General features: G+C 43.4%; 1 protein-coding gene across 1 annotated transcript in view; it reads right to left on the reverse strand.

The window, feature by feature from the left end:
* Positions 1–3,036: 3,036 nt before the first annotated feature.
* The window catches only part of LOC148590172 (phosphatidylinositol 3-kinase regulatory subunit alpha-like), a 43,481-nt gene continuing 32,106 nt past the window's right edge, over positions 3,037–14,411 (reverse strand). Inside the window, exons 2-6 of the mRNA XM_088539396.1 lie at positions 9,633–9,725; positions 8,164–8,238; positions 4,522–4,653; positions 3,408–3,609; positions 3,037–3,201 (exon numbers count right to left, since the gene is read on the reverse strand). Of these exons, the coding sequence (XP_088395522.1) occupies positions 3,099–3,201; positions 3,408–3,609; positions 4,522–4,653; positions 8,164–8,238; positions 9,633–9,725 (605 nt within the window). The 3' untranslated portion in view covers positions 3,037–3,098. The remainder of the gene's footprint in view (positions 3,202–3,407; positions 3,610–4,521; positions 4,654–8,163; positions 8,239–9,632; positions 9,726–14,411) is intronic.

Raw genomic sequence — 14,411 nt, forward strand, 5'->3', positions numbered from 1 at the left:
GACAACCTCTTCTTTACACACACCACAATGCTCTTGGCAATGGCTGATGATCCAGCTGCACTGATGAAACTTTGCAAAAAATAGACCAATATGGGACGGTATATTGCACTCTTGAGCTGCTGCGAGCCAGGACTGTGGCTGATCCGGAGCCATGCAGGAAAATGAGAGTTCTGGAGCAGATTTCAGGAAGAATAGCACTGGCCTTTGCATTCCCCTGATTTAGTTATTATTCCATCAAATTTCCTACATCATGTTCAGCTGAAAGCAAAGTGTCTGAGTTTTGGCTGTACTGCCAGGACTCACCCAAACCACCACCAAGTGACCAGTTAAGTACAAGGCAGGCTTATGACTTCACTTACTCCAGCTGGGATCCTGTGAGCAGTAACCCTACCTCTTCACACTCAGAACCTGTGCTGTTTTACAGCTGGAGCCATTACTCATGATGCTGCTTATGAGGCCTGGAGAAGAGGAAGAAGCCAAGAAGCATCAGCTCAGCCCGAGTTAGCGTGCAGGCCATGGAGGCTTTAGTGTGTCACTGCAGGACGGGATGTGGCCCTATCAGACCTACCACTTCCCCTCACCCTCTCCCCCTGCCTGCCATAGCACACCCTTTCACCTCACGTGCCCATGGGCTGCTCTCCTCAGCACTCCTCCAAGAGGACCCCGATTTCCCTGTGTTCTCCCCCCAAAACCACCCCAACTCCCCACTTCTCTGTGTGACCTGCCTGCTGGCCCTGAGCTGTCACTGTCTCCACATGGCAGCCACCTGGCAGGGTGCCTGGTGCTCGCTGGCTGGTGGCCATGTCCCAAACACCCCCCGTGCACAGTTTGTCGACCTGCCACTGCTTCATGATCAGCAAAATGATCTGAAAATGCTTTCAGCCCTGTATGCCTACAAAGAACTCATAGCCCTTTTTTTTTTTTTTTTCAATGTATTTTAATGTTTCTGTGGCTGTCCATCAAGTTGGGTGGTTAAAATGGGATATTCTCTTGAAACATTATTTGGTCTTCACATACTACAGACTTTAACTTCAGTACTTTTAACTTCTTATGCAGGACTAGACTCTGTTCTGATTCACACATAAAAATGCAGTTTCCCATTGAACACTGCAACAAGGAAAATATCAGTCCAGAGTTATGCAACAAAAAATTAACTAAGGGTCTGACAGTAACTCTTGGCTTTGCACTAGGGAGTGCATCACTGTAGACATAAAATGCCCAAGTTAAGATGTTGTTTCTATTTGTGCAATTCCTATTCTTTGGAAGCAAGAAGGATAATTACTAGGTGACATGACGAGAAAACAGGCAGTAGAAACTAAAACTGGCAGCACTGGCTTACCTGTTATCACTTAGTTGTCATTAAATTATTTTCAACAAAAAAAGATTCTTTCTGCTAAAAATCTCTAAAGTTATGAACAATGCTATTAGAGATCTGTATTCTCTGTTAAGAACACTTATATAAGAAATTATCTGTTCTAGGATTATTCCTTTATTATAATGTCTCAAAACACTTTTTATGGAAGGTCAAGCCACTGTAAATAATCTTGGAACTGATAATTTTAAAAAATACATCTCTCAGGCTTCTACAAGAACTATAAAAACTCAGCACTTAAGACAATCACATGACAAATTTTTTGGGAGAGAAATAGATTTGTTTCCCAATCTGGTAAAGAATCATTTAAGATTCTGTAAATACTCAACATTAGAAAACTTAGAGCAGAAGTTAATTAACTACAGGCTACGAAATTTGAAAAACTGCATCTATTTTTTTCAGTATATTAATAATTGTGCAAATGCTCTACTAAAATACATTCTCTTGTCCAGCATGGACCCTGAAATATACATGAAATGAGTTGTTTTTTGGTAATGGATCACATGAAACATGAAAAATCCCAGAAGGACCCGCAGAACAACCAACTGCATTACAAAACATTAATTCATTCATAATTTTGATGGATACAGCTGCATTTCAAGGGCTCTAGTGAAACATATATTAAGATACTCTCAGGATGACTAAACTTCTTATCCTCACTGGCACATCTGACAAACACCTTTCACTTGTAAAAAGAAGAAGAAAAAATAAAGAAAAAAAGAAAAGAAAAAAGAAGAATAAAGGAAAAAAATAAGAAAAAATATACAGTGGTGCTGGGAATGCCTGCTTCAGCTGTTTTGAGTGCTTTTAGCTTTTCAAATCTTAAACAGCCCTGCAAATCCCATTGACATGAACTTTACCTTGTACTTTTAATAGAGAGGTAGGAGAGCTACAATATGCCTAATGCTCTGTTCACCAGCCCCTATCCTTTGTTAGGATATTCTTTGTCAGGATATTCTTTGTCAATAAGCTGTAAAAAGGATTACTTTAAGCTACCACCTAAAGTCCCCTGAATTAACAATTTCCTTTGTACACAGTTGGCAATTCTGCTTTGCTCATACCAAATATTTGATTTAAAAACAGTGGGTTTTGCATAAATTAGAGGCGGGTCTTTCTGTTTGTTGACTAAACTACATGCACTCTCATAGAGTCAGAAAAAGCGTCACCTAATTTTCCTGAATAGGGCATTAATATTGACAAATAAAGGTCTCAAGACTCTGGATTTAAAAATATGTGTAAACGAAGTAAAGTAAACAAACAGTCAAATCGTAGTTTATTCAGATGACCTGTGAGGTATAGTATTTTCAAGAACATTTGGCTAGGCCTACAGTGAGAGATTAGTAACATCTTCAGAATTTGCCCCCTCCTGTGCATTTAATGATATGGATTCTATTGGTTTGCAGGTAATAAAAGTGCACAAATACCCATTCGATGCTTAATGAAAATGCAACAGAAGTCCTAAGAACATGCAAACTATGGATTCTGAAATAATTTTACTGCAAAATTTATAAAACAAATGCTGCATACATATAATTACCATATAATTACCAAGCTGTGTAGAAGTGGTTTATATAGAATCATATGATTCTATGATTCTATATAAACCACTTCTACACAGCTTGGTAATTATGCAGTTCTGCATTAAGCAAATTTAATTTAAAATAGGAGCATTTGGTGTCCTTATGTTGAATTTTAATATTTAAGAAAACAAGAGTATATTAACTTTTTAAAGTACAAACAATTTTTTACCTGGTACAGACTGTCTCTCATTCCATTCACTTGTGATTAAAACCTCTAAGATTTTTATGTGGTGTTCGGTATTATCAGAGCTGCAAGAGATGGATTAGACAATAAGAACCAGGGGAAGTGCAAAAGTTTTTATTTGCATTACTCAAAAAGCATGGCAAAAATTTATAATAATGCCTTCCAAAAAGCACAGCAAAAGTAAGGTCAGAGAAGTAATTTATTTAACCTACTTTTTTATGTAGCTAACCCATGTTTACAATATAGAAGACAATAAAGATGTCCCACATACCTTGCTATCTGGAATTTGAAAAGCAGAGGGCTGAAAATTTTAGCTAGAGACCTTGCATTCAAGAGATTTTTGCTGGAGGCTTGGCAAAGTCTGAGGAAATGTTTGAGCAAATATTGGATTGTGAGCCAATACTGGGGAGGTATATTTGGAGATCTGATGAGTTGCTTCAGCAACTGAGCATATTCCTCTGAGCTCTGCACTTCTGCAAGCAAACAGATAAAAGGCTCTTGATATCAGCACAGGAACATTCAACCAGCAGAAAAAAAAAACATTTCAGAAAAAAAAAAATGTAAATTCTGTCCTTAGTGCTGTTAAGACTTGTTTCTTCTTCTAAAAAGTGAAATGCTCGGGGAACAGTAAAGAACAAGTATTTCAAATGGAAACAGATATGCATTTTGGTAAAAACCACAATGTGTTCAGAGTGTACTGGTAGAAGTCTGTCTTGTGTTTAGAAGTCTGTCTTGTGTTTAGCATCACACATGATTGGGTAATTCTGAGATGCACTAGATAAGTCTCACAGGTGCTGTTCTAACTTTGAAGGTTACCAGTAGCAATATCCTGTCCTGAGACATACAACAGAATACTTGGCCCATGTGCTGAAAGCCTGTAAACTGCACTTGTCCAAAATGCCCCCTGTGTGGATGATGAATCTTATATGCATGTACTTGTCACTTTGTAATCTGTAACTCCCAATGTACTGCAGAACATCATGACCTCTAATTCATGTACTTTGTCTGCACTGATAAAAAGTTAAAAATTAGCTTTCTGCATACAGATAAGTCCTTGATTTTTCCCCCCATTTCTTCTATAGCCATTCTACTTTTTTTTTTTTTTTTTTTTTTTTTTTTTTTTAAAGACAGAGAACTCTGTTAACCCTTATATTTTCCATTATGTTTGCATAAATAGAGAAGTAAATAATCCATCTCTGGATATGAATTGAAGCAGCTTTCATTAAGATCAGTGAATGCATACATTTTATTCTGAGACTCTGCCAGGGTGTGCAGAATCTTCCACTTACTTTGTGGGAGACAATGAAGCAGCTGAATCACTGGATACTCAGAATTTTAACAAAATTTGTTCTTTGTTGGATGTTTGAAATATTCTATATTCATACCTTGAGCTGCAGAAATCATGTCACTGTAAACAGCTGCTGGAATGATGGGACTTGGCAGATCCAGGAGATACCTCTTGAGAGCATCTGATAAACTGTGCACATCAAATGTCTCTAAATCCAAAGAAGAAACATCTAAAGAAAAAAAAGAACAACATTTTTCAGATAGAGAAACCAGAGAAATGTAAGGGATCATGATATTAGCATTTTATATCAAGTCAAAGCTGCTAACCTGTATCTATTTTACAGCAAACAGCTTGGAAGAAACATTCTAAGACAAATATTTGAGATGAAGAATATACAGTGCTTAATACAACAAACAGGCCTTCTTGGTATCTGATGGACCAAATGGCTTCCAGAGCCACATGTTGTATTGGAGATGGAAATTTCTATGATCTGTAGAGTCATAAAAATCCCCTGTGGGAAGCAGAGGCCAGACCGTGAGAAAGAAGATGTTTGCCTGCCTGGACTGAGCAATAAGGAGCACGGAGGCAGCTGCTCAGCCCGGTTCACAGGCAGCCCCCTCCGAAAACCTGTTGAAGCCAGCCGCTCGGCTGGGCTTGTAGCCAACTTAACCGCAGACATCCTCCAAACTAGCTTTGTAGGTCAAACACATGGAAATGAGGAAGAAGAGGAGGAAGGCAGGACCCTCGAATTGAGGGCTGGGACCCCTGACTGGTATCCGCGCCTGTGTACCCCAGGGGGAGAGGTGCGCAACTGAAGGAGGAGTTTGTCCGCCCCCCGGGCTGCCTCCTGGGTCGTACTGACCCTACGTGCCAGGATGCACCGGGCATAGAGAGGACAGTGCAGAGAGAGCGGGGGGAGAAGAAACTCCTCACTCTGAGGCCTGCGCTATCTCCACGGGAGCCAGTCAGCAGCTCTCTCGCTCTCATCTGCCAGCTCGAGAGGATGTTTGGGTCCAGTATTCCACTGGCAGGTATCACCTCGTGAGTAGTTATCCATACTTTGCTTCTTTAATGTGCTTTCACCTGAATAAATGCTCGATGTAGTCACCTTGTTCTGCGTGATTATTGCCAAATCCCGAGCCCATCTGGAACACGTGGCCTCCAGTCATATGCTTTGCAGGGCTGAACTATGACTCAAAATAATGGTAGTGACAAGCTGTATGTTGGCAATGTCATGAAACATCAGAATATTTTTCACAAGTCTGTGTTTTATCTGTAAATATTTTGTGTAAGAAGTATTAATCAGGGGTTTGGTCAAATGCAGCTTTTCTACTAGTAGCTACTGGTATTGTGACTAGAAGCTACATTAACAACTTGAGGCCCCACATCTGTAAATATTTATGTCAGTAAGTGGAAACAAATATGCACTTGCAGAATTGGGTGTTTGGTGGTTTATGCAGCAGTTAGGATTTCTCTTGTAAAGACCGGTGTTCTTCCAGCATGGTTACGACTTCAAATAAGATTTAAGAGTGTCACATGCAGGACTAGCTGAATATCTGACAAATTCAGAAATGCTTTCCTAATTCGAGTAAGATTCAGTTTCTTCTTAAACATGAAACTGGTTCAGAAAAGTCCCAAATGATTACAGAAAAGTCCATGTTTGGTACAAGAATTTAGAGTCATTAACACTGACAGACGTTTTCGGTTTGTCAAGTTCCCTGTAAAATAACTCTTGAACCTATTTGGCCATTCTGAACCAAACTCAACAGAGGCCTCCGATATCTGAGGCCTCAGATATGGTATGTCTACAAGTACTGTGAAAAAGGCAGTCAAGTGAGGACAGTGAGGCACTTGCTGCTGCTCCTCCTCCTTCCTGTTTTCCCCAACAAAAAGCTTGCCGTATGAACTCAATCCTTACGAGATACCAAAGAATCCACATAGGAACATGGACATTATGAATGGCTCAAAAAGTAAAAAACTGCAGCATAGGTATGGATGCCACAAGAGTAAGTAGGCATCAGAGAATCCAACCACAAATTTACAGGAAATAGTTTCCATTAGTTCTCTTGCTCTGAACCATTCTCTGAAGTATATCGCAAATTATAATCAATGCTTTAGTGAGAATAAATTTCTGGTATTCCACAGCTCTTTGGGTGTAACATCATAACCAGATTTGAACTCTCACATTTGCTAAGCTGGCCAGATGCAAGTCAGATTTGATTTTGGAGCCAGATAGCACTGTGTTGAAGCTAATGGGCAGTTATCCAATTAATAAGAAGAGCATTTTAACCATAAGCACAACAGTACACTAATGTAGTTCAACTTTGAGAACAAAACTGACTGGCACTCTGCTAACTCAGAGAGTAGGCAGAGATCAGAGCTGTCTATATCCATCTGTCTAAAGACCCCTTATACTGTCTTTGTCCTGGAAGATTTGGATCCTGTCTCAAAAATAAGAGAGAAAGATATTCTGTTACTAAAGGGTAAAGTCCTATTTTCATTTTCTTGAACATAATTGTATTTTAAATAAGAATACATGCAAACCACAATTTTTTAATCTTGGGAGATAGACATAAAAGTGCACGTCGGTTTAGACACTCAACGAGGGATTCGGGTAAGTTATGAGATACGTTAGTATTGGTGCCTTGGAAAATCTGGATTTATCTGTACTGAAAAATACAATTGCAATACTAAAAATAATGCTCTGGCTGCTAGCACCACATGCATATCTCCTCTCCCTGCATGCACATATACACTTCTTCCCTCCCACCAAAACGAAAGAGGACAGGATGCTCTTTTGATTTGAAGGAACAGTCAGCTCAAAATATCATCTCTAGTTCATTTTGTTAACACTTGCAATTACTAAAAATGAAAAGTGCTGAATTCACGGTTTGAGTTTGCTTGCTTTCCCCTCTGGGGAGACTGCATGTTACCAGTTTCATCTCTTAGCCCTTGTATTTTTGGGCTCTTTTATGCAAGAGGAAGCTCACACCCACACCCCAACTCGCTTGCAAAGGTGCAGCCAAGCACTCTCACTACAACAGCAGAGCTCCCGATCTCTCACAGTGCAGCTGAGTGCTGTCATGTCACTTCAGCACAAAAGAGAAAACAAAAGTGCGCTAGAAGAAATAGAAGTACATACCAGAAAAGTTGGAACAGGTATGTAATGGTGGTAGGGTAGCTGCATTTTACTGTCCAAACCTGAGAACCCTGCCTACTGCAGCAACATCAATCCCCCTGTCAATTCAATTCTCCCTCAATTTAATTTTCCTTTTCCTTCCACCATAATCTCTGTGCTAGGGAGGGGGTGTTCAGTTATTGCCTCTCCAGTCACTGGACCAAAGGAAGCAGGAAGGCTGCCCAAATAAATGCATGCACAGAACTGCGTATTAACTTGCAGACTTACAGAAATAGTTTATCTTTATCTTGTTTCTCACAAAAACAACTTTTTTTTGTACAGCTAGATTTTTAGTCCTTCAACAAGTAAATGACAAAAGAATGATTAAAATAATTATTTCTGAAAGAAGAAACAGGCAATGGAGCCATGAAAAAAATTACACAACCTATATTAGTGAAAAATACCTTCCATATTAAGCTTAAAAATTACAAAGATTTTCCTTTAAATTGGGTTTTATGCTGTATGATTCAGAAGCAGATCATATATAAGCTGAGAAGCAGAGCAGAGAAAGCATGATCAATCTGATCACAAAAATCTAATGCTTTAAGGAGCTGTACCTACCACTTTCAAGAATTTGTCTTAATTCTGCTGAGCTGCTTGAGCCTTGTGTTTCATACAAAGTTGGACAATCCAGACCTTCAAAACAAAATCAATGGAACAAGACATTAATATTCCTGTAACTGTTGTCATGAAACAGCTTTTTTTTTTTTCTCTTCAAAACCAGTATAATTTACCAACATTGTCCCACCACCGTTCTCTTGCAATATATTAAGCTACTGAATGTGATTGCTTTTTAAGGCAGGAATATACCTCTTTGTACATGCAAACTGCTGAGTCTGAAGAAACTACTGGCCAAGAAGGATCAGAGATCCTGGGAGACTCATGTTCTTTACAGCTCTCCATGGGCTGACTTTAGAGGGCCAGAACTATGAAACAGACACATATCCCAGGAAGAAAACAGCTTGTAAGAGATATGGGAGCACCCAGATCTTTCTTTACACATGCTAGGTGGAAACATCAGGTCTTTGGATTCCACAGTGTTAGTCTCATAATTATGTTCAAATGAGATAAGAAAAAGTGATAGAGAAATGTAGAAAAGCAGATGTTTGACCTTTCCTGCATAAGAGCAGAGACATGGAAAGTGAGAATAGCCAGGGATGCAGAGCATCAATGATTTAACAGTATTACGGGGCTTTCCTGGAAGCCGTACCTGTTTATGCAAGCTGTCACTAAACCCTGGCCCCTCTCCTTGAGAATACTAAGCACCTGCTCATTTATATGGGAGTTTGTACTCTCCTAAAGCCTCACAGCACTAGGTGAGGTGCCGTGTCCCAAGGACAGCAGTCTGAATCAGATCAAACTACTAGTCTCCCTCTCACGCCCAGGCTTCAAGGCCTCTCAGTGAGCAGGACCCTGTGGGCAGCTCCTTATTGTATGAGGGCTGCCTGTCAGAAGAAAAGCCAAGGTAAGAAGTGAAGGGTAAAAGAAAGAGGGCACAGAAGAAAGGGGAAAGCCTCAAAAGGATGGAGACATGACCAGGGGAAAGCAGGAGAGTCAAAAAAACATGCAATGAACACTGACTGGCTCAGCAAACAACAGAAATATAGAACTTGTTTCTGAAATGAAAAAAAAAAAAGTGCTTGCAACTTTTTCATACTTTTTTTTTTTTTTTTTTTTTTTTTTTTTGCTTTGGGCCAAAACATTACTTGCTTAGCCTTGTATCAAAGTTATGATGCTGTTTTCATGAGCAAATTGAGGTGTTCATATATTGAAAAAACAAAGCAAAAATCAACCACCCCCATCAATTTCAATAATACTTACATTAGTTAAGCTACTAAATGTCATTTGGGGTAAGCATTACTATTGTTCCTATAATAAAAATAGCCTCTGTTGAGCAGAAACCAACACAATAATACTTAAATTTGATTATTTTCATATCTGTTGAGTAATGTGATGCATTAACAGATCTAAATCTGATTACTGTCTTGGCTAACACAAGTAACAAAAACCTTTCTTGGCCTTCTGCTTACCTTTCTTTTCAATTCTCTCCACTATCTTGATAAGGATTGGAGGAGCAATATCAGGAGGTGAAAACTGCTCAGTAAGATCTGGAAGTGAAAGACCTGTAAAAGAAAAAAAACCAAAAAGCGCTAAGCTACAGTTGAAAGTGATTTCCGTTTATGAAAGCCATGACACATAATGCAACCACTTAATTTTTAAGCACTGAACAAATTAATTTTATCAGCTGTGGAAGACAGTGCAAACGTCCCACTCACTGAGCCTAAATGAGAACACTACACAACTAATCTGTTGACTGAAAACTGGTAAAGCATGAGGCTGTCCAGGTGTCAAGCTGCAAGGAGTGCCATAGCCTGACACTTCCTTTGGACAGCCTGGGGGAGAGCAGCTGTGTGAGGTGCGAGCAGGTGGAAGATCTGCTCAGCATGGTAGTTGAGCTATGAGAGGAGGTTGAAAGGCTAAGAAGTATCTGTAAGTTAGAGAGGGAGAAACAGGGGCAGGCACCAAGAAGCACGCCGCAACGAGTGACTACAGACTCCATCCCCCAGCTAACACAAGGGGGAAGAAAGCAGCACCGCAATGGATGGATAAAAGTCCAGGCTTGCAGTGGAAAGAAAAAACCTTCTCCCATCTTACCCTATCAGGTACCCCTAGCCAATAGATATAAGGCCCTGGAGGAGGAAGGACACTCAGTAGACGGGGTAGGCGAGAATCCCTCTCCTCCAAAAATAGGAACACAATCAGAAAGACGAACCCCACGTATTGTCACCACAGGTATGAGAGAGAAAAAGCAGGTTATAGTTGTGGGCGATTCCTCAATTCAGGGCACGGAGGGTCCGATAAGTAGGCGTGACCCCCCTCTAACAGAGGTCTGCTGCCTTCCTGGGGCCCAGGTTAAGGATGTCACCCAGAAACTTCCCAGCCTGGTTAGACCCACTGACTATTATCCATTGCTGGTCCTACACGTGGGAGGAGAAGAAGTGGCAACGCGCAGCCTGAGGGCGATCAAAAGGGACTTTAGGGAATTGGGACAGACAATTAGGAACTCAGGCGCGCAGGTCATATTCTCTTCCATTCTTCCCAGTGCTGGCAGCAATATAGAAAGAAATAGGAGGATATGCTCCATTAACACATGGCTCCGTGGCTGGTGTCATCACCACAACTTTGGTTTCTTTGGGAACAGGAAGCCTTACATAGCGGCAGGCATGATGGAATCCATCTTTTCAAGGGGGGAAGAGAGCCCTTGGACACGAGCTAGCAGGGCTCATCGAGAGGGCTTTAAACTAGATTCGAGGGAGGAGGGGTGTATCATCGGGGAAGCAGGTTATGGGGCAGGCGATGCCCTGTCTTGCCGCTCACAGCCGCCTAACTCCAAGGCCTGTGTAGGGCACCCTAAGCCTGAAGAGGCGAGATGGGAAAATAAGAGACCTTCTGAAGGCCCGCCTGGTCAAGTTCCAGCTGCCCCAGCTAGAGAGAGAGGCACATTGGGTGCCAACTCCAATGCCTCTATGTAAACGCACGCAGCATGGGGAATAAATGAGGGGAACTGGACATGCGTGTGCGTTTGCAGGGCCATGATCTCATCGCAATTACTGAGACATGGTGGGACAGCTCTCATGACTGGAACGTGGCCATGGATGGCTTTAGGCTTTTCAGAAAGGACAAGCCGGGAAGGCGAGGTGGCGGAGCTGCTCTTTACGTGAGAGAGCAACTGGAAGGTATGGAGCTCAGCATAGGGGAGGACGAAGCGCGGGTCGAGAGCCTGTGGGTGAGGATTAAAGGGCAGGCCAACAGGGGCGACACGGTCGTGGGAGGCCACCTGATCAGGGAGAAGAAGTGGATGAGGCCTTCTACAGGCAGCTGCAAGAAGCCTCACAATCCCAGGCCCTGGCCCTTATGGGGGACTTCAACCACCCTGATGTCTGCTGGGATAATCACACAGCTAGGAGCAGACAGTCCAGGAGGTTCCTGCAGAACATTGCAGATAACTTCTTGATGCAGGTGGTTGATGAGCCAACAAGGCGAGGGGCGCTGCCAGACCTGATACTAACAAACAGAGATGGTCTAGTGGGAAATGTGACGGTTGGGGGCAGTCTTGGCTGCAGCGACCACGAGATGGAATTCACGATCCTGCGAGGAGGAAGATGGACAAGAAGTAGGATTGCAACCCTGGACTTCAAGAGAGCTAACTTTGACCTCTTCAGGGAGCTCCTTGGAGGAATCCCCTGGGCAAGGGTCCTAGAAGGAAAGGGGGTCCAGGAGAGTTGGCTAATATTCAAACACCACTTCCTCCAAGCTCAGGATCGGTGCATTCCTACAGGAAAGAAGTCGAGCAAGGCGGGCAGGAGACCTGCGTGGATGGACAAGGAGCTGTTGGGTAAACTTAATGAGAAAAAGAGCACGTACGTACTGTGGAAGAAGGGCCAGGCCACATGGGAAGAATATAGGAACACTGTCAGAGAATGCAGGGATACGGCGAGGAAGGCCAAGGCCCGTTTGGAATTAGAGTTAGCGAGAGATGTCAGGGGCAACAGGAAGGGCTTCTATAAATACATCAGCAGCAAGAGGAAGGCTAGGGAAAATGCTAGTCCACTGCTGAATGGGGAGGGTGCCTTGTTGGCGGAGGATGCAGAGAAGGCAGAATTACTAAATGCCTTCTTCGCCTCAGTCTTTACTGCTAAGGCCTGTCCCCACAAACTACAGAGCCCAGAGACAAGAGAGAACACCGTGAGAGAGGAGGACTTTCCACTGGTCGAAGAGGACTGGGTTAGGGATTATTTAGGCAGACTGGACGCCCATAAATCTATGGGCCCAGATGGGATGCTCCCAAGAGTGCTGAGGGAACTGGCGGGGGTCATTGTAGCCACTCTCCATCACCTTCGAGAGGTCATGGAGGGCGGGGGAGGTGCCGGGGGACTGGAAGAAAGCAACGTCACTCCAGTCTTCAGAAAGGGCAAGAGAGGGGAGCCGGGAAACTGCAGGCAGGTCAGCCTCACCTCCGTCCCTGGAAAGGTGATGGAGCAGCTCATCCTAGAGACCATCTCTAGGCATGTCAAGGAAAAGAAGGTGATCAGGAGCAGTCAGCATGGATTCAGCAAGGGGAAGCCGTGCCTGACGAACCTGATAGCCTTCTACGATGAGGTGACCGGCTGGATGGACGATGGGAGAGCCGTGGACATTGTCTACCTTGACTTCAGCAAGGCTTTCGACACCGTCTCCCATCCTCATGGGAAAGCTCGGGAAGCGTGGACTGGACAGTGAGGTGGATTGAGGACTGGCTGGATGGCAGAGCCCAGAGGGTGGCGATAAATAGGGCCGAGTCTGGTTGGAGGCCTGTGGCCAGTGGTGTCCCACAGGGGTCAGTACTGGGCCCGGTGCTCTTCACCTTGTTCATCAACGACTTGGACGAGGGCACAGAGTGCACCCTCAGCAAGTTTGCAGATGACACCAACCTGGGAGGAGTGGCCGACACTCCTGAGGGCTGCGCTGTCATTCAGAGAGACCTAGACAGGATGGAGACAGGTTGGGCAGAGAGGAACCTCATGAGGTTCAACAAGGACAAGTGCAGGGTCCCACACCTGGGGAGGAGTGACCCCGGACACCAGTACATACTAGGGGTTGAGCTGCTGGAAAGCAGCTCCGCGGAGAGGGACTTGGGAGCCCTGGCTGACAACAGGTTACCCATGAGGCAGCAATGTGCCCTCGTGGCCAGGAAGGCCAATGGGCTCCTGGCCTGCATCAGGAGGAGCGTTGCCAGCAGGGCGAGGGAGGGGATCCTGCCCCTCTGCTCAGCTCTGGTGAGGCCGCACCTGGAGTAGTGGGGGCAGTTCTGGGCTCCCCAGGACAAGAGGGACGTGGAGCTTCTAGAAAGGGTCCAGCGTAGGGCCACAAAGATGATTAAAGGACTGGAGCATCTATCGTATGAGGAAAGACTGAGCAAGCTGTGCCTGTTTAGCCTGGAAAAGAGAAGGCTGAGAGGAGACTTGATCAACATGTTCAAGTACCTGAGGGGTGATTGTAGGGAGGATGTGGCAAGGCTCTTCTCTGTGGTGGCCGGTGACAGGACGAGGGGTAATGGGTGCAAGTTGAAACACAGGCAGTTCCACCTCCATGTGAGGAAGAACTTCTTTCCTGTGAGGGTGACAGAGCCCTGGACCAGGCTGCCCAGAGAGGCTGTGGAGTCTCCCTCTCTGGAGATCTTCCAGACCCACCTGGACGCTACCCTGTGCCACGTGCTCTGGGTGTCCCTGCTGGAGCAGGAGTTGGACTAGATGATCTCTAGAGGTCCCTTCCAACCTCAACCGTTCTGTGATTCTGTAATCAAGAATTGAATAAAAATGACGACAATTGCATTTTATGGCATCTTCTTCTAGAGATCTAAATCACCCCTAGAATCACCCTTAACACTACCAGAGCAAAGAAAATACAATAAAAGTTGCAATCTATATTAAAAAAATAGAGAAATACAATTCAAGTTAGAGGAAAATAGCTTTTTTTTGTCCTGAAACATTAACATCCGGTGTGCACCAGATGAGGGAGCTAAACACATCACCATGTGGGAGCTGCAGATCCCCTGGGTAAAACAAATGTACAAAGGCCTGAAAGAGCAGTCGAAACAAGTCTTAATACTCATAGAAAAACTCAGTGATAATTTCAGTTTGTTTTCATTTTTTCAATTCTAATAGTATTAACAATATAGTTTTCTTGAAACAAGATATTTGTTTTGATTAATGATCAATGAAGAACAAATAGTGGGATGATCTGAAAGGAGCATCCTGCAGCTTCAAGCA

This window comes from Tinamus guttatus, unplaced genomic scaffold, assembly GCF_059628265.1.
Source record: "Tinamus guttatus ecotype Peru unplaced genomic scaffold, ASM5962826v1 Tinamus_guttatus_pri_ptg001640l, whole genome shotgun sequence".
Taxonomy (NCBI): Eukaryota; Metazoa; Chordata; class Aves; order Tinamiformes; family Tinamidae; genus Tinamus; species Tinamus guttatus.